A 21,650-nucleotide genomic window follows, 5' to 3' on the forward strand; every position below is an offset into this window, starting at 1 on the left:
TTCTTCTTCTTCTTCTTCTTCTTCTTCTTCTTCTTCTTCTTCTTCTTCTTCTTTTTCACATTGCGTTATAAGCCAAGAAAGCTCTTTTTAAAAAAAACAAGCAAAATTTGTTCTCTCTTTAAAAAATTGTGTCTACTTTATGTATTCTTTCTGGTCTTATTAAGCATATAGAATGTGAATTTTGACATAATATTTCTGGAGCACATTAAAATTGAACTGGTATCACAAATTGTTTAGGAAAAAACAAACAGCTATAGATGTTTCCCCCAAAGTTTTGGGCTCAGTGCACCTGGACATCTGGCGGACGAGATGTGGTCACTTGTTGTCCACCTTGCCCCTCATGAGGAAATCGCTACCTCGGAATTACAAAAGTTAAGTCTGCTCTGTACCTACTTTCCAGAAATGTTACGGTCAAAACTTTGAGTTTCACAACTTTTCATTAAATGCAATTCTTTTAATATCTTGATAACGACTGCGAACAATCATACGAATGTTCAAGAGCAAATAGAACATGGTTTCTGACATCATGGTTTTAGTAACTCAAAACAGCCTACAATGTCAAACCGGTATAACTCTAAGATAGGCGAAAAACGTCTCGACGATTCAAATGAGCTCTCGAAAAAATCCATGTTGCTACGGCAATATGAATATCAACACCAGCAACAACAACAATAACAACAACAACAACAACAATAGTAACAACAACAACAGGAATAGTAACAACTATAACACCAAAAACAACAACGACGTCGACGATGACGATAATGACAAAATTCAAGAAAAGTCCAGGAATTGATAACGTTTTACGTTTTTCTTTTACTCAAGAAAATATTTTAAAGTATACTCCTGTTTTCGGCTTTCTTTAAGAAAGGATCTAATTTCTAGTCTAAATGTTAAAAACAATGTTTCAAGGACAGGGTGATCCAAAACAATAGTTAAACTTTACAACCTATGTACTAGAATGTTGTAATTTGGAACAGATAACATAATTCATTCAAAAGGAATTTGTTTTTCTTAAAATTCGAGAGGAAAAAACTAATTTTTGAAAACATAAATGTCTTTCAATTTTTTAAAACCACTCACAAACTCCAAAATGCACCCAATTTAAAATATGTTGTAATGACAGTCATGAAATCATTGTTTTTGGGTGGTTTTTTTCCAATTTAAAAATGTTTGCAACCCTATAACATATAAACAATATTTTATTTTCTCTTACATAGCTAACAAATATTTTTGAAATTCTGGAATTCCTAGAATCAGTGCTCTATTATGTCCTCCTTTGACCTCATTTTAACGCGTAGTTCGTACTGTTCAGTGATGGCCAAACACTTAAGGACCTGCCGAACAATGAGTACTGAAGAAACATGTACACCTTACAGTATGGGGCTATTTCTAGAGAAAATATGGTGCTTGGATGGGGTTGCCCAATAGACAACATTTTTGGAGTTAACATATCTTAAATGTGAATACATGTATGTGCTTTGCTAATGAACCAAATGAGGAAATGTTCACGTTTTCAAAGACGATCGAGACATCATAAACACATTGTTCTCCTATGATCCGTGTCAATTTCGAGATCAGGAAAATGGTACAGTCGTTGATGAAGATCTGCTTTGATAATCTGGACTGTTGAGAAGTAGGAAATTCTTAGCTGCAGACTCTATCAACGGACACAGGTCTCATGGGACTCATCTACTGAATTTTACATCCTGGTGACTTTTAAACGAGTGCGAATATTATGTGTGTGTGTATGTGTGTGTTTGTGTGTGTGTGTGTGCGACCTGAAGAGGTCTTTTGTCTGGGAATTTTTAGTTCTGATTCTCTACAGGTCCTAACTGATGAAACATCTCCGCCCATGGCTTCAAGGCGGCCTTTAAAGGGCACTTTAACATTACTTTCCTACCTTGTGGGAAACTTCCAAAATCATTTGGTGCCGAGATAATTTTCAATACAAAAAGTTCTCTGCTCTTTATTTATCTTAACCATGATCTCAACAGACAAAGGAAACTTGAGAAAAACAATATCTGCAAACTTCAGTTACTCTTTTAGACTATTGTAGCTTGCAATATGGCGCGATGGTTGGGTAGGCTTATCTGAACTATTGTAGCACGCTGCAAAAATGTGGACACAGCTGAAACTGGGTTGGTATTTTTACGTGATACATAGAGCAAAAAGGTCAGGTCGGCATTAGTGCTGCTACCTTCATGACAGTAGATGGTACTACCTGCAGTGTTCCTACTGTCTTGTAAGTGCATACGGAAGTATGAAAGGCTAAGGGAGTAAACCCTAAGCAAATCCGGAGGGAGGGCCCCTAAGGCAGTCGACAGGGAGGAACGATCCGAACTATCTTCTAGCAGCCCGTGCAACTCTACTGGTTTCAAATGTATTGACCCCGTCGCTCCTTTGGACTAAATAGGAAAATCGAGAGGGGGTTTTGTGCAAATTGGGCTAGGCATGTTCTTCTTTGTGAAGATTTCAAGATTTCCGGGAGGACGCTGCAAAAGAGCAAATACAGCGGATCAGACCCACAGCTCAACCACAGCTACAGCAGCATTTATATGACTATGGAGAGAACACTTCATCCTTGTTGAGATCAGCAAGGGAAAAAACACGGGATGTGGCAGTTTACCAGTTATAAGACATCCTTATTTGGAGAAACAGGATGTCGCCACGGGTCACCTCTGACGATGGGAGTGACTATTCAGTCGCTCTGATTGGCTACCGCTCGTCTCAAATTGTTCAGCCCCCAGTCAGTAAGGTGCTGATCCGCCACGTCTTTTTGATTCTATGGGTGTATGGAGCTAGGACAAAAATCGAAAGTTAGACTGTAAATCCAGCCCCAGGCAAAAATAAAAGAGTAAAACTAACCCCATGGAAACTGGGGACCTGGAATGTACCGGTTTGGACACCACCAACCTTGAGAAAACAGAGGACATCAGAAAAACAGCAATCATAGACAGGGAGTTCACACTACTCAATGTAGACATCACTGCCCTGCAAGAGACAAGACTTGCTAACTCCGGTACCATCAGGGAAAGAAACTACACATTCTTCTGGATGGGTTTTAGGGAAGATGAGAGGAGAATCCAAGGTGTGGGCTTTGCAGTACACAACAGATTGCTGAACACGATCAGCACCCCCCCCCCACCCCCCAAGGTATATCCGAACGTATCACTGTCATGGAAATGGAAACCAAAACTGGAAAGGCTCACTTCATCAGCACCTACGCCCCAACCCTAACAACAGACAATGAGAAAAAAGACCAGTTTTACGAGGAACTTCAGGATGTATCAACAACGTCCCAAAAGCAGACCAACTGTTTCTCGTGGGCGACTTCAATGCAAGAGTAGGTACTGAAAACAAAGTATGGCTCACCTGTCTTGGACCTTTTGGGCTGGGAAAAAATCAACGAGAATGGTCAGAGACTCTTAGAATTCTGCACAAATAACAACCTTTGCATCACTAACACCTTTTACAGTGGCAAGGACAGACACACGGTTTCTTGGTGCCATCCAATATCAGGCCATTGGCACCAAATTGACTTCATCATCGTCAGAAAGAAAGATGCCAAGATAGTAAAGCAAACAATATCCTTCTACAGTGCAGACTGCAACACAGACCATCTTTTAGTTATAGCTAAGGCAAAGATAGTCACAAAGAAAACACCAAGAGCTGAAAAACAAAAGAAACCTAAGATCAACATAAGAAATACCAAAGACCCAGCGTTAAAGGCAAAATGTCAAGAACATGTTAAAGAAGAGCTCCAACATCTAGATGGCTCATCCGTGGACACCATATGGAATAGCATGAGATCAACAATTTATAATTCTGCGTCGATTACTTTTGGAATAGAAAGAAGTCGCAAGGAGGACTGGGTGGAAGCCAGTGCATTAACAGTCGCACCACTACTCGAGAAAAAGAGTAAGATCCTGATAGAACACAATACAAAACCCACAGAAAGTACAAGGCAACAGCTACGTGCCGCTAAATCCAACCTTCAAAGAGAAACCAGAAAGTGCTCCAATCAATACTGGGACAAATAATGCTTAGAAATCCAACAGGCCAGCGATACAGGTAATATCAGGAAAATGTATGAGAATATCAGAGCTGCTATTAGATCAACAGCAAACAAAGTGGCACCTCTAAAGTCTGCGACAGATGAACAGCTGACAGACAAGAAGAAACAAATTGAAAGATGGATGGAATATTATTCAGATTTATACTCAGAGGAGCGAAATGTTGATAGACAGCTACATGAGGCCATTCCTCAGCTCTCCGAAATCTCAGAACTTGATACAACACCAACAGAAGAAGAACTATCCCCTGCAATCGATGAACTCGCTTGCAGAAAAGCAGCAGGATAAGACAACATAGCTGCTGAAGTGCTGAAAGAGAACAAAAAGACCCTCCTCCCATATCTCTACAAGCTACTAACGACTTGTTGGCTGAAAGCAGAAATTCCACATTACATGAGAGATGGCAAAACCAGCACACTCTACTAAAACAAAGGGGATAAAGGAGATTGCAACAACTACAGAGGTATCTCATTGCTTAGCATCACTGGAAAAGCTTTCACTAGGATCATCCTGAAGCGACTTCAGAAAGAGTCCTACTAGAGAGCCAATGCGGTTTCAAATCAAACCGCTCAACAATGGACATGATCTTTTCTCTTCGTCCGCTACAAAGCAACAACTGCCGCCATTACATACTGCGTTCGTCAATCTGACAAAGGCCTTTGATACAGTCAGTAGATCAGGACTGTACATGGTGCTTGGAAAAATTGGCTGTCTCCCAATACTGCTGCAGTTCATCATCTCCTTCCACGAAGATATGAAGGCCACTATTCAGTTTGACGGTTCAACATCAAACAGTTTCAACATCAATAGCGGAGTAAAGCAAGGTTGTGTCTTAGCACCAACCCTTTTTAGCACTTATTTTGCTGTCTTACTGCAACACGCATTCATAGAGTCACCAGGGGATGTTTTCCTCCCCTGGAGAACTGATGGGTCGCTCTTCAATCTTGCTCGACTCAAGTCCAAGACCAAGATCAACAAAACAGCAGTACGAAACCTTCTCTTCGCCGATGATGCTGCTCTTGTTGCTCACAGTGAATCAACCCTACAAACAATGATGGACCGCCTATCAACAGCATGCAAGGTCTTTAGCTTGGTCATCAGTGTTAAGAAAACAGTCATCCTTACCCAAGAAGGTGCAGAGCAGAGCCATATATGGCTGAACGACAAGGAACTTGAGACAATGGACAAGTTCTGTTACCTGGGATCTACTATCAGCTCTACAACATCACTTGATTATCAGGATAGGTAAAGCAGCAACAACTTTTGTAAGGCTGACAGAACGAGCATGGGAAAACAAAAAAGATTAATCATCAAAACAAATATCAAGATTTACGAAGCATGTGTCCTCAACACACTTTTTTATGGATCTGAAACATAGACCTTGTATGGCAGGCTAGAAAACCCCCTCGACATTTTCCATCTCAGATGCTGCCGCAAGATCTAAGGCATTTCGTGGCGTGACAGGGTTACAAATGTTGAAGTGTTGACACGCGCAAACCTCCAGAGTATGACATCTATCCTGTGTTTAAAAAGATTGAGATGGCTGGGTCATGTCAAGAGAATGGACGACAACCAGATTCCGAAGCAACTTCTCTATGGAGAACTTGCCCAGGGAAAGAGACCAAGAGGAAGACCAAAACTGAGGTATAAAGACACACGTAAAAACAGCTTGTCTAAGCTTGGAGTAGATGTTAGCATCTGGGAAGAAATAACTGAGGACAGGAAAACATGGAGGAAAATGATAAAGGAAAGAACTATAATGCTAGAGAGCAGCCTTAGAAACAATCAGGCTGGGAAGCGCCAAGGACGAAAGGAAAACAGCGGAAATACAGAGCTTCGATCCACGTTACTGACATGCAAGCACTGCGACAGAATCTGCGCTTCAAACGTAGGAAGAATTAGCCATGAAAGAAGCTGCATGAAGACAACCTTGAGACCATCTTAAGCTAAATTGACCGTCTATATAGACGAAAAGAGCCAAACATATAGAGCAAAACTATTTGGTGGATTTATCTTAAAATGAACATCAGCCAAATTCCTTTTGATTTTCAATGGTGAGTATACATTTTAAAAACAGAGCTTTAGTGCGGAGGAATATTATTTACACAAAAAAAGTTGTAAAGTTGTTTTGTTTGGGGGGGTTTGGATCACCCTGTACATGAAATCAACATTTGAATGAACAATTTTTCTGTGATTTGATTAAGAAAAATAAACTTTCTTTTTTCCCCTTAGAATCGGCTTTGACATGGTTCTTGACATGTTCAAAGAAATGGACATCAGGATGAAAGAACTGAAAGCAAAGGACAAAGAATTTGATGCAAAGATAACAGCAATTGAAGCAAGGGAACAAGAAATGAACTACAAACTGAACGACCTCAGAACTCGTGTGGAAAACTCCAAAGACGCCATAATTTCCACAACAACTGGCTATCGGGGCCACAACTACTTACTCTCCAAACCAATACTGGTTAACGTACATGAAGCCAATCGTCTCTGCCGGCTCTATGGCGGGTATTTGGCGGAGATAAACGACAAGCAAGAGTTCCAGCACCTGGCGGACTTCTCCAGCTCTCATGTGCCTGGTTCTGTTTCTATTGGCGTAATGCTGGGTGCCACAGATGAGGGTCATGAAGGGAGGTGGACATTTCTCACTTCTGGTGGCAACATGACGTCTTTTGTGTGGGGTAACTCAGAGCCGTCACGGGGAGCGAATCAAGACTGTTTGTATATATCGACAAACTCAAAGACAATGATGGACGAAATATGTCTAAAATATACTTCAGTTTGGCAATGGCGATTTCTGTGCGAAATCAATGCTTAAATTTTGAAAACCTTGATAAACGTTTCACTGTAAATGAAAAAAAGTTTCGTATGATTAATGTGTGTATTTGTGGATTTTTTATTAATGAATGGTGTCAATGAAACATTGTTTTCTTTTTCTTTTGTGCCGATGACATTAGTTACGAAGGTTATCTTATTTAGGCTATATGTAAGCGAAATCGAATAGCGGTCGATAGAATGAATAGAAAGAAGCTGTGGGAAGAACTCGAAAACTATACTGTAAGAGGCCAACTTCTAGATAAATCCGTGCCATTTACGAGAACAGCATAAGTAGAGTAAGAACGTCGGAGGGACTCACAGAATGGTTCGAGATAACATCCGGAGTAAGACAAGGTTGTGTCGTATCACCACGACTATTTATCATAATATATTATATGGATAGAATTACAAAAGAGGCCAAAACAGAACCAGACGCCCTAAATGAATTACTCTTCGCTGATGACCAAAGCCTGGCACACAAAGATGAACGTAGTCTCCAACACCACACCACCAGATTAAACGAATAATGTAATAACTATGACATGAAGATAAACGTAAAAAACCCCAGAGACAATGAAAGTAAGCAGAATGCCAGGACCACTCAGGATACACATCAACAACAACAGTCTCATACAGGTCCAAGAATTTAAGTGCCTCGGAAGTATATTCACTGAGGATGGGCGACTGAACAGAGAAATTGAAACACTTGAAGAAAAGGCAATAATGTTAGTTACCAACTTACTGAACTACAGAAACATCTTAACATCCCCATGACTACAAAACTCAAAATGATCAACACCACATTTTTATCCCAACACTCAACTATCAATGCCAAACATGGACCACGAACAAGACATTAGAGCAAAGAATTACAACATGTGAAATACGATGCCTTAGAAAAGCAGTAAACAAGAACTGGCGAGACAACATTTTTTTAAAACACAGTAATCAGAGAAATGGTGGGCACAAATGATGCCATGCATCACGTCCAACACCAAATAATCACAAGGAAAAGAAAAGAAAGAAAGAAAAGTAAGCAAAACCAATAGTCACTTTTCAGATAAGGCCTATAATTATGTGTAGTGACGCAGTGGAATCAGCCGGTCGTTAATTTTGGGGGAATATAGAGTTGTTAAACTGCTAAATCCATACAATGACAATAGTTCTATCATCATCTGAATGATCTTTTAAACACCCTGGACGACAAAGATATTGTGACAATCATGGGACCTTGACCATCAATAATTTATTTATAGAGGCACCAGCCATCCATCAGGTGCTGTTTTAACCACAGTCATGGAAGACTTAACCAAATTGAATGCCCTAAAGACAGCATCTTACATTTATTTTATCCTGGCCAAAAGATGAAAACTGAGAAACATCAGAGATTCAAGAGTGATACCCAACTACATCATAGACACTAACCACAGACCAGTCATCATGACTACTGACACACCAAACAGGAAAAGGCCAGAAGCAAGGAAACGACGAGAAGTCGTGAATCTCAGAAATATAAATGACGACACCAAAGATAAGATAAATGAACGTATGAAAAATGTATTTCACAAATTGCCCAAACAACCGGGAGACATTGAGGAGAAACGGAGCCACTTCAAAGCATGTGTGAACAGAGCAATAGAATAAGAGTGGGGCACCAGGAAAATAGAAGGGTAGAAAAGGAAAACAACTATAATATGGTGGAATGACCAAGTAAAAGAGGTCATCCAACTGAAGAAAAAGGCATTCAAAAAGAGGCAGAAATCAAAGGCAGACGAAGATTACATTCTGTACAGAAAGGATCTAAATGAGAAATGTAAACACCTGAACATGAAAATATCTTTCTCAAAAACAGAAGTTGTGAAGGTCAGCAGAAACCCAGGGTAATTCAACATTCTTATCGATTAAACACAGCTCCAACAAGTAGAGGAATTAAAATATTTGGGAAGCTAGGCGTATGGACAAAGAAATAGAAACACGAATTATGAAGGCAAATGCAGTGACCTACCAGCTAGCATCCGTGCTCAGTCACAAGAACATCCCAACCGAAGTGAATTCCCAGCTTATCAATAGCATCGTAATAGTTACATTAACATACCAGTGCCAAACATGGTCTCTGAACAAGGCACAAGAAAGAAAAATAAATGCTTGCGAAATGGGGTGTCTCCAAAAAAACATCAACGCCACCAGAAGAGACCGCATAAGAAACGAAACCATAATTCTAAAAAAGCAAGAATACAACCAGTAATAAAATTCATAGAGTGTCAAGGAGTCAAATGGTTTGGACATCTAACCAGAATGCCCCAGAAACAATTAGCGGCTAGAGATTACAATTCTCGAGAATCCAGATTCAAATCAAGAGGGAGACCAAGAAAGACCTGACTGGATGGAGTTAAAAAGGTCCTGGAACAACATAACGTATCTATCACTGACGCTACACACCTAGCACAGGGCCGAAACCTGCACCTCCCTTCGACATCCTAAGGATACCAGAGGAAGGAAAAAGTAAAAAGTAAAACGTAAATAGAGTTGTAGGTATAATTATAAAGCTTGACATTGTTCATTTGCCTTGTTTGAGGTGAAAAAAAAAACCAAACTTCTAGAACAGAAGATCAAGTAAAAACAAGAGTTCCAGGACCTGGCTGACTTCTCCAGCTCTCATGTGTCCACTCTTAGTGACGTCATGCTGGGTGCCACAGACAAGGGTCATGAGTGGAGGTGGACATTTCTCACTTCTGGAGACAACGTGACGTCATTTGTTTGAGAAGTCAAAGAGCCGGATGGTGGGGTGTATCATAACTGTTTGTATCTATCTAAATGCACGAAGAAGATGTTTGACCACAGCTGTCTGAAATACTCTTCAAATTGGCCAGTGAGGTTTCTATGCAAAGCGAAGGCTTAACTTTTGAAAATCTGGGAAAATGTTGAATATAGGTGAGGCATGGTGGTGAAATCAGGCGTTTGTCAAAATTATAACGAAACTTAAAGAAATCGGCGGGCGCGCGCGGCATTTTAGGGGGGCTGATGAGCATACTTTTTCTTATATTCTTTTTTTTTTGGCTCAACACTTTTACACCCATTTAAAGACATTTTTGTGTGGATCTTACTGGGAAAAAATGGTTAAAGGCACAAAAATGTAAATTTTCATTTTCCAAGGACTCTCAGGCTATGGAAGTTATCAAACTTTGGCTGCCATTTTCTCACTAATTTTACCTCTGAAATCAGACAAACCTCCCCTCCTTCAATCACAAATATTGGGGACTTCTCTTCAACATAAATGGATTTTTTTTAAAGGAAGGTAAATGAACAGGCTTTAAGATAATACTAATATTTCTACATGCCCCAAAAACCGCGTCGTAAAACCTGTTATAAATTTTAACAGTCTCAACCTATTTTACTTTTGCTGTATACAATGGTGGTGGTGATGATGCTGATGATAATGATGATGATGATGATGATGATGATGATGATGATGAGGAGGAGGAGGAGGAGGAGGAGGAGGAGGAGGAGGAGGAGGGGAGGAGAAGGAAGATGGGATGAGAGGGGAGGAGGAGGAGGAGGAGGAGGAGGAGGAAGAGGAGGAGGAGGAGGAAGAGGAGGAGGAGGAGGAAGAGGAGGAGGAGGAGAAGGAGGAGGAGGAGGAGGAGGAGAAGGAGGAGGAGGAGGAGAAGGAGGAGGAGGAGGAAGTTTTTCTCAATTCTTAAATTTAAATAAATGTATCGTCAAATGCCACGCACAAATGCAGAAAAGTCTTTATTGTGTATATTGTATACAAATCTAAATATACTAGCGAGCAGAAGAAAGGCAAAAAACTATTTTGTCCATAACTAAATGACCATCGATGGTAGAAGACAAAAGTTTACACCACCGATAGTATGTCATATTCTTTTTGGAAATCAGAAGTTTCCGATCTTGCTTGTTACCGGCGACTAGAGTTATTGCCCCTTAATTGAAGCGTGGAAAAATCCACGTGATGCCATCGAAACACCGTCTAAATGAGTAAAAAAAAAAGGGTGAAAAGTATTCGCCTGAGCTGGACTATAAAGGCTGAGGTAAAAAATCGGTACGGTTGTTTCGCCTGCATTTACTATGATTATACCACGTTTAAGAGCTATACAGCAAGAAAGAGCAATAGGCTGTTTGTAGAGTGGAGAAAGGCCAATTGTGGTTGCCAATCATTTTAGTGTTCACATCTCGACTATCCACAGACTCATGACCTGTTTTCAGCTCACGAATTCTACGTCGGACCGAAAAAGATCAGGTCGACCCAGAGTGACCGATGCACGTGCATACAAATACATTGTCCGGATGTATCGTTCAGATCGACCTCAGACATCTACAAGAACATCAGATTTCATTAGGGGTACCCACGGAAGAGCCATAAGTCTGCACACAGCAAACCGACGATTGCGTCAGGTAGGCCTGAGAAGCCGTCAACCTTACCATGGTCCAGTCTTGACCGCACACCATCGTCAAGAGCGTTTCAATTCGGCTCAGCACCAAGTCAACAGCCGTCTGAGAGACTGGTCTTTGGTTCTCATTTTCGGACGAATGCGTGTTCTCCATAGATGCAATAAACAGGGACCTCAGAGTTTATCAAGAGGAACGCGAACATTATCGTGACAACTGTGTCTTAGAGATAAATCGCTGGGAAGGACATTGCGTCATGATCTGGGGTGGAATCATGTGGAAACACAAAATAGGACCAATGATCTTCCAAAATCAAGGCCAAGGTCGATGTCAAGGTATCAATGCTGCCCGTGGCATAACAGAAGTTCTTAGGTCCCTCTACACAGTCAAAATTTTAACTTCCGGTTCCAGCCAGATAATGCTAGTGTGAACACTTCCCGTGTTACACAGGATTTCCCCCAACACCATGGCATCACCCTGCAGTCTCACCCTGCCCTTACCGCAGATCTAATCCCAATTAAGCATTTTTAGGACAAAATTAAACGACACACCGATGGGAGACAACCAAGGCCAAGAACTAGGCAGAGACTGGATGTGGCCCTCAGGGAGACATGGAGGCAGATCCCGCTACATTTTACCAACAACCTAGTGGCTTCCTTGTACCGGAGATGTACTGCGGTGATCCGATCTAATGGTAGCCAGAACCACTACTGAGCATTTTGGTGCATTAACCGGAGGTTGAAAATGTATTCCGCTAAAATTCAATATTCAAAGGGATGCCCCGCGTATCCTTTCACAATACCAGAAAACAGTTTGTGTTTAAATTTCCCCGTTTTGTTAAAAAAGGAAAACGAACATGATCACCATTGCAAAGGTAAACAGGATTTTGAGTTTCTTTTGCTCGTTAGCATAGGTACGTCTAGGCTATGGAAGGGTTAACCAGCGGCTTATCTTTACAAAGTCAGTCAGTCGGGGACAGATCGTGAAGAGAAAAAGTCACCTCTGCCTTCAGGATGTTGTTCCCTGTTCTTTTCCTGGTTCTGTCAGCCTCTGTCACTGGCGAGTTTGTTCGTTTGTAAACTTTTGTCTTGCGAAGATATTCTTTTATTTGAATGGTAAAATTATGACAATGTAAGGCAGCACGGTAAACCCAGGTGCTCGTCAAAATAACAAAATCAAAGAAACCGGCATTTTTCACATCATTTAGCAACCTTTATCGAATATATTTTGTTGTTGTTGTTTTTTTTTTTTGGGGGGGGGTCAACACCTTTTATACCCATTTAAAAATACGAGTGTTTAAAAATCTGTGTGGATTCTACTGAAAAACGTATATTAAAGGTACAAAAAATGTAATTTAGCATTTTCCAAAGATTCTCAAGCTTAGGAAGTGACCTAGCTTAGGCAGCCATTTTCTCGTTATTTTTACACCTGAAACCTGGCACCTCGACTTCCTTCAACCACAACTCCACTTCTATTCAAGGTAAATGGATATCTTTTTTCACCAAAAGCAAGGCAACAGAACAAGGTTTAAGAATGTACCAATAACTCCATATGCACCAAAAATTGACTAATGCCTGATTCATAGGTATCCGGGCAGTCTATATTGTGTGTGTGCGTGTGCGTGTGTGTGTGTGTGTGTGTGTGTGTGTGTGTGTGTGTGTGTGTGTGTGCGCGCGCAAACGTCGATGAAGACATCTCAGCAATGGAGGGGTTAACCATCTGCCTGTGTCTACAAAGTCAACGAGTCTGTGACTTATCTTGTAGTAGGAAGTCAGGTCTGTCTTCAGGATGTTGTTTACTGTTCTTATCCTGCTTCTGCCGGCCTCTGTCGCTGGTGAGTGTATTACTTAAAAGATCATTATACTTGTTAATAATAATAATAATAATAATAATAATAATAATAATAATAATAATAATAATAATAATAATAATAATAATAATAATAATAATAATAATAATAATAATAATAATAATAATAATAATAATAATAATTATAATAATAATAATAATAATAATAATAATAATAATAATAATAATAATTATTATTATTATTATTATTATTATTATTATTATTATTATTATTATAGAAACAGTATTCATCATCATCATCATCATCATCATCATCATCATCATCATCATCATCATCATCATCATCATCATCATCATCATTGTATAACGAAGGTATTAAAACAGTTAAAACCTTTTTGTATTTCCAGAAAATATGTATTATACACAGTTTGTTCAACGTTACGTCCTCAACGGGCTTCCTCAGGAACATTCACAAAAATAACTGGCAAGAATCTAAGTATACACAGGTATAAAAACTAAAGTGCGTACATAAATGTCTGAATATTTAAAGGAGCGGTGAGTACAAATCGCCGGAGAGAAGGGAACACTAAACCAGAAGTGGTAGAGAGAGAGAGAGAGAGAGAGGGGGGGAGGGGGATGGAAAGGTACGTGGAACTAAGGAATATAATAACAGAAGGGTGCGGTGAACACAAATCGGAAAGGCCAGAGGAAGGGAAACACGAAGGCAAAAAGTGGAGAGAGAGAGAGAGAGAGAGAGAGAGAGAGAGAGAGAGAGAGAGAGAGAGACAGACAGACAGACAGACAGACAGACAGACAGACAGACAGACAGACAGACAGACAGACAGACAGACAGAGAGAGAGAGAGCTAGTACGTGGAGGTAAGGAATATAGCAGAAAGGCAGGGCCAAAGGGAGGGGGTTGCAGGAACATAAGGGGTGATTATTACGTTACGTTGTAAATTTAAGGTCCTTAAAATGGGGCTCGTCGATGTTAAGGGTGGCATACCTAACGGATATAGAGAATTTATAAATTCGATGGGGTATTGGTGTTCATTTTCTTCAACCGAATCACTGCTCCTGTAGACTTTTTCTTCCCCGGGAAAGGACTGCATGACCAGGTTGTTGATTCTGTAAGCCAGCCAGTCAGAATTTGTGTTAGACTGCTAGTTACCGAAGACAAAATTTATCAACTCTCGCTCGCTCTTTACTGTGATGTCATCTGGTAGTTTTTATCGCAAACTCCCCAATTTGCTTGCATACATTGTGTTTGCCATCACTATTGTTCAGTAGATAGTAGGAGAAATCAGCAGTCTCACCTGAAAGCAAAACCCTCATGTTTCTTGTTAGTCTGAGCACATTAACAAGCTCCCACAGATATGATGATTTCAGGGTTGCATTGACTCTCTGTGATCTTAAGCCATGGCGAACTACTGGTAGTATTCGGCGCCAGTCACCCGACATAAGGACAGTTTGCCCACCGAACAGAGAGTTATTCCCACATAATATATGTCTTGAAGTGTTCGGTCTATGTCTTCAAAGATGTGTTTGTGGCCCATCGATACTTCATTAATGATGATCAGCTCTGTTTGGCGTAATAGAGTGCTATTGGCATCTTGGGGACTCACACTGCACATGGACTGTTCGTTCACACTAAGGGGTATTTTGCATCTGCTGTGTAATGTTCTGCCATTTGAGAGCAGAGTTGCTGCAATGCGTGACAGAGCCATCTTCTTAAAGGAACGGACAGCCTGAAGAATCAGGTTTATAGTGTTGGTATTCCCAGTCCCTCCACTTGCCTCCGGGGCAAATATCTTGCCTTGCTTCTGTACAACTGACTCTATCACAGCATCATACACGACTCTTTGTTCTTCATTAAGCTTTAGGTACTATAATTGACTCACCTTCTCTCGCAGGTTGTTTGTGTCAAAAGTTAACTCCTCGTGGACAATTCTTGGTTGTTCTCCCTCTACGTGACCGTGTTCTGCTGGCGGCAGCTGAAAGTCTTTCTGCAGATCCAACCCATCATTATCAAGAATGTCCTGAAGTTGTAGAAACACTTGGTTCTCAATCTGCGGATTTAACTCTGTGACCTTGTCTCTCATCATGATGTCCCGGCCCAGTTTCAATTTGTGCTTGTGCCAATGGTTGTAAAGGAAAGACGTAACTGGGGTCCAAATCTAATGGAAGATGCTTCTTGCTTTGCTGCATCCTTCTCAGTGTCATCATCGAGCAGTCCAAGTTGGTTACATGCGTCTTGATAAGATGTGCAACTTGATCCATTTACTGTTTTCATAATATCTTCAAAACTGATTGCCCCAGGCTTGTGGTGTAGTAAAAGTCGCAAGTAGTAGAGCCCTGCCTGGCGTGGACTGATCGATACAGTTGGGATGCGCCCAATGCAGTCAGTTCTGCATTCCTCTGGATTATCTGGGTTTCTCACACCTCGTTTTCTTCTCTGCCACTTGTGGTCTTTGTTATTCCAAGTGAAAAAGTGAGAAAAATCTGGATAGATGATGTTTCTTGCTGTTGGGTCTTCTGTATTCATAATGAAAAAAGCAGTCAATTTTGTTGTTGGGGGTCCTTGACCAATAACTTGCTGAATATCTTCAGGCTGGAACAAAATTGTTTGTTGATTTGGGAGGTAGCAGGGCAACTTTTCCACTGGTGGGTATTTACTGTGGATTTCAAATCCATACAGTGTCCAAAAAGCCTCACTAAATAATAATAATAATAATAATTGCATTTATATAGCGCATATCCATGCTCAAGAGCATGCTCTATGCGCTTTACAACCATTATTAGCCCAGCAGACCCTCTGGGAACACTCAGAAACATTCTCAGCTCCCGCGGAAGCATACAGTGCAAGCTGCGGATTTCAAGCGCTCAAACACTATCAAACTGACAAGATCTTTCACTGTCTATAGCCGGGTATCCATTTTCACCTGGATGAAGTGAGGAAAATTTGTGCAAAGTGCCTTTCCCAAGGACACAACGTCGGGCCCCTGACGGGATTCGAACCCACGACCTTACGGTTGCGAGTCCGAGAGCCTAACCACTAGGCCACCGACTTGCAGAGATGTATCGAGCATTGACATATCTTGATATTTCACCATTTTTAGTGTCTGTTCTAACCTTCATCATGATGCGGTCTTGGCCTTTTGTGATGGACTTGTAAAGATATTTCACAGCCTGAACAGAGTGGACAATTTCACTATTTATGTGCGCTTGGTATCTAAGAGACAGTGTTGGGTTGTAGGGAACAGTGAAAGAGTTGTCTACACGAACCTCCGAACCACGAACTTTCATCGTGTGTGTCCTACCGCCATGGTCAGGGCTCCTTCGCTTGTACAGAGGATACGAAGGCTCCGTCACCTTTGTTGCATTTTGAAATTGCTTGGGAAAGTGTTTAGTACAATAATCTTCATCCATACACAATTGAAGCAAGGGCGAGAGCATTATTGTATGACTTACAGTGTGGTAAGAAAGAGCTGCTGCTCTGTGCTACATCGTAGTATTTTTATTCCCGAGGAGATGGGGGAGGTACAGCAGGTATATTAACCTTTCAATTTTGACAGCAGAATGCATTTCTCTCTTCTCTCCACCATATGACATTGCAATGATCACAGACGACACTGAATTCACCACAGTCATGTGTCCGTAATCTTCGGTCAACTTCAGTTTCACTAAACGACTGTGCGTTGCACGCTATGGTCAACGTTGGCCCATTCTTTCTTGGCCTAGCACGCTCAAGGTCTTTCCCCAGATTCTGACTATTACAACGTAAATTCTGTTTGACAGTTGCTTTTCTCCGTTTCCTCTCGCTTTCACCTCTGTTTCGTGGGGTTAAACACACTCTACGTTTAAGGGGCATCTTACTACATTATTAACTTTATTAACTAATATTTCACGGGCCAATAGAAGCAGCTGAAATAGAAGTATGTGGCATACACACACGACAAAACACAAACGGCACTTGTGTTCTTGCTAACTACTTAAAAAAAGTAGAACTCTGTGGCACACACACGACAAAGCAGAAACCGCATTTCTGTTCTTGCGAACTACTCACACGCACAACAAAGCTCGGGACCGAAATAAAAGTAGTTCCCAGTAACATATGAAATGGCTAAAGGTAGAGTGAAAACATCTGAGAGCTTCGATTTACAGGAAAAACTATTAAACCTGAAAAATCAAAAGGTAGTTTCCGAACTTTGAAAATACGCCCAGGTAACCCTTTGGGTCAATTCTTGTCTGGATCATATTTTTGTAGATTTTATACTGACCCCACAAACGAGCTTAGCTCCATTATAATAATAATAAGATGATGATGATGATGATGATGATGATGATGATGATGATGATGATGATGATGATGATGATGATGATGATGATGATTATTATTATTATCATTATTATTATCATTACCCTATGAATACCTTTCCCCATTGCCATCTTCTGTATGCTTTTCTCTAACAGATTCTACGAGTTCAGCTCTTGCTACACCTAGCCATGGGGTAGACATAGAAACCTCTCACAACCAGATCCACGCGGGACTCACCAACCAGCTGACAATCAACTGTACTTTCACGCAAAAACAGGGCTCTAACTTTAGTACCATCTTGTCGCTGATACTGTCCAAGACGGCTTCTGCTAACGACTCTACCTACAGGTACTTTAGGTGGGTTCTTCTTCTTCAGGTGTCAGGTCTGGAGTAGACTTTGACGATCATGGTACCCCACTCCTTCCTGGTGTCTGTCTTCTTGATCAGCTCGGTTTTTCTCCTTGTGCTAGTCCTTGCAAAGCTGTTCTGGCCATCTGTGTATTTCGTTCCTTGTCTTCCTCTGCTGTTCTTTCTCTTTTTCTTTCCTGCCAGTAACACATTCTCTGCATTTTTGTTGCATTAAGATCAGTCCGTGTACGCATGTGTTTGCATGTGTTCTTTACGTATATTTATATACTTATGTAGTGTATATATTGGCTGCATAAGTTATATGCATGTCCATGTTTGTGCATGTGTTATGTGTAAGTGGATGTGTGTGCGTGCGTGTGCGCGAGTGTGTGTGTGTGTGTGTGTGTGTGTGTGTGTGTGTGTGTGTGTGTGTGTGGGTGTGGGTGTGTGTGTGTGTATGTGTGTGTGTGTGTGTGTGTGTGTGTGCGTGCGTGTGCTTGTGTGCGGAAATCCGCCCCTTTGTATTATTTTGCTTCAGTATACTTAAGTCTTTGACATGACGCATAAGCAAAATCAGTATCTTAGGTAACAAATCAAGAAAAAAATGTCAGCAGTTTCCACCTGTAGAAATAGTTTTCACTATCCAGATGTTATCATCAATGTTCCCCACTTTGTTAGCCAAAGCCTACACAATAGGGGTCTGAAAGATCTCAGCAGTCGTTTATGCTTAGTGTACAGGTTTAGTGTTTAGGATAGGGTATGGTTACGTTTAGAACTAAATTTAGTGATAGATTTAGGGTTATTTTTCAGGTTTGGGGTTAGGGTTTTATTATAAATCGAATATCATTCATTTCCGAATTTTTCACGTCAGAACATTTTGGGTTTTCTCCATAAGTTTATTACGATATCAGATATCGGTATTATGCATAATATAGAATATAAATATATATATTATCACATTTTTGTTAGTGCAGCTGTAGTAGTCAATGGTCAGAGATATCTCAGACGGGTAGTTGATGGGTGATTTTGTGTGGTTTTCTCCTTCTTTTCTATGAACCAGCTATCGTCTTGATCTCTCCTGTCATTTCTATGTTTAGTACTCCTCTAGTCGTCGGCACTTATAAAGTGCTAAAAATTTGATGTAAATACATTTTAATTTTAAAAGAACTTTTTAAATAGCATTAAAATTATAACGTTTATTACTATTTATCGTAAAGGCCAATGGCCTGTGTAAAACCAAGGATTCTGTTGGGATCAATGACGGTAAAAAGGTCTAGCAGTTTTTTGCATCTAAATAATATTTCCTTCTGGTCTCTCCGAAGTCCAGACATTCTGTTAAAATGTGTCTAATGGTAAAATCTGTGTCGCATCCAACACAGAACGACTTCTCATCTCCTTGAAGGAGGTATTTATGTGTCAGGGACGTGTATCCGATGCGTAATCGAGTAAAAATGACTTCGTCTTTTCTGGAGAGGCCCGAAGGTTTTCGCCGACCCAGTTTAGGCTTAATGTTGTGTAGTTTAGTATTTATTTGTTTCTTTCAAAGAGTCTCGTACAGACTGGGGGGGTAGTTTTTTACTTTATTTTTAAAGTCAGTCTGTGGGAAAGTGTACTTCGTTGATCCCAAAAGAAGGGACAAGGATTCCTTCTCCTGGAGGTCTACTTGCTCGTTTCCCCGGATGCCCACATGACTAGGTAGCCGTAGGAGCACTATATTTTTACTTTCCCGGCTTCAGTCAAAGCGTGTATCATTTCCTATTACCTATCTGTTATTTTTAGTGTAAGAGTGTGTAGTTTGTAAGTGAGGGGATGCAAGACAGGGAGTCTGATAGGATAAGGAAAGGTTTGTAACGAGAATGTTGTGCGAAGTCCAGTGCCATGTCAATGGCAGTAGCCTCCGCAGAGAAAATGGAGGCTTCGGGATGGAGTCTCAACTAGTGTGTACTGTTCGAAGATATGGCAGCGGTCCCCACAGCAGAGTCCGATTTAGAGCCATCTGTGATGATTAGCTCCGCACCGGGGTATTTTTCTATAAGATTTTTTGTATTCTGCTTTAAGTGTGTTGGTGTTTGTGCTTGCTTTTGGTGTGTCTGGTCAGCTGTAAGTCTACGTTTGCCTTGGTGAGGTGCCACGGAGGGAGTTGGGAGAAAAGAAATTCTGAAGCCATAGGGTCTGATGAGTTTTTCGTTGCTTTTGAATGTGTTTATGGTATCTGGAATACAGTCGTGTGCTGGGTTCTCTAGTGTTGAGCTTTGTTTAATTGCGTATTGTAGTGAGAGTTGTGTGCGTCTGAGTGTGAGTGATGGTATGTTTGTCTCGGCCAGGAGGCTCTCCACTGGAGAAGTGTGGAAAGCCCCAAGACCGAGGCGGAGTCCTTGGTTTTATACTGTGTCTAGCATTTCAGGACGTGGGGTTTTACCGATCCATAGATCTGACAGACGTAGTCAAGCCTGGATCGGACAAGGGAAATGTATAGGTGGAGAAGGTGATTTGAGTCCCCGCCCACTCCAGATGCGATTAAATTTCTTAAGCGTTTAATCCTTTCTGGCACCTCACACGAAGGTATTTTATGTGTGGAATGAATGTGAGTTTCTGGGCAAATATAATACCGAGGAGTCGAGCTTAGTCCTGGACGGGAATCCTTTCTCTGCATTGCGTCAAATCTGGCTGCAGTACACGTCTGCCTAGTCGGCAGAAGTGTACTGCAACTGTCTTTGACGTGGAAAACTTGAAACCGTTATTATACGGGCAGTCAAATAGTAATTCAAGTTCGTTTATAACTTGAACTAAAAAGAACACACTGACAACTTTCATACCTCAAATTGAAGCGGAACCTCTGAGGATCAGATTTCTGTATCTCAGCGTAGTCTCCGTTTTGTTCAATAGCCACTGTCCACCTTTTACTAAGTCCACAAATACCAGCTTCGTAAAACTGAGCAGATTGGTCCCATGGGTACAGCAGGCTTGATGTCTCAATCTCTTCCATAGTGTTGATCTCCCAATGTTTCTTTTCTAAGACCGAAAATGTGGAAGTCTAAAGGTGCCAATTCAGGCGAATAAGTTTCGTGTTACAGTCTTTTCCACCCAAACGGGGTGATTGGCCCCTTGTTCTGGTACTCGTATGCAGGCGGGCACTCTCAAGGTGAAAAAAAAAGGCTCTTTCCATTTCAAATTTGGTCTGACTCGACGAATTATCGCTTTCAGTCGTTTCAGTGTAGGCTTCAGAATTGACAATTGTTCCTCGTATGTAAAAAATGTATATGAGAAACACGCTATGAACGTCCCAAAACACGGTTGCCATTTTTTTCCTAGGCTGATTCTTTTGGTCGATGCTTGTCTGACAAAAAAATGGACATGTCTTGCTCTTCCTCCGGTTTATTTCTCTAACGTGTACTCACATATATACAGTGCCAAAATCTAAAGCTTGGTCCTTGTAAACATTTTGAAGTCTCTTTTGGAGGTTCCGATGGATTCAATAACAGCTCGTTGCCTCTGACAGACCTAAAAAAATGACAGCCATTTTGATTTGTCAGACAAAAATAAAAAACCTTAAATTTTAACACTTTGAGTTCAAAAGTACACGTGCAAGTACTTGTTAGCTGAATTTCATATAAATTGATTCAAAACTGCGTAAAATAGCGAACAACTTGCATTACATTTTGGTCCACTTTTCAAGTTTTGTGCATTGCAGCTGCCTTTCCATAGAGCTTTGTTGAGTATTTTTCGAGCGGCAGCTTATCAGGAAGTTGTCAACGTATGCTGTCTATGCTGTTTTGGAGGGTCTTAACGATGGAATCTATTATAATTTCGAATAAGAGAGGAGAAAGGATACTTCCCTGGGGAACACTTTCCTCCTGTTGGTGGGGGTCTGAA

The 21,650-nt window shown here is 40.9% G+C and overlaps 1 protein-coding gene across 1 annotated transcript; it reads left to right on the forward strand.

Moving 5' to 3' along the window:
• Positions 1-6,088: 6,088 nt before the first annotated feature.
• Positions 6,089-6,940, forward strand: LOC118478382. The gene has a single exon (XM_035971863.1). It carries the CDS (start codon positions 6,322-6,324, stop codon positions 6,895-6,897), a length of 576 nt encoding a protein of 191 aa, XP_035827756.1. The 5' UTR covers positions 6,089-6,321; the 3' UTR covers positions 6,898-6,940.
• The last annotated feature ends 14,710 nt before the right edge of the window (positions 6,941-21,650 follow it).

Source organism: Aplysia californica, unplaced genomic scaffold, assembly GCF_000002075.1.
Source record: "Aplysia californica isolate F4 #8 unplaced genomic scaffold, AplCal3.0 scaffold00523, whole genome shotgun sequence".
Taxonomy (NCBI): Eukaryota; Metazoa; Mollusca; class Gastropoda; order Aplysiida; family Aplysiidae; genus Aplysia; species Aplysia californica.

Coding starts and splice junctions, on each gene's coding strand:
- LOC118478382 (XM_035971863.1), top strand. CDS start 6,322: ATGGTTCTTGACATGTTCAAAGAAATGGACATCAGGATGAAAGAACTG.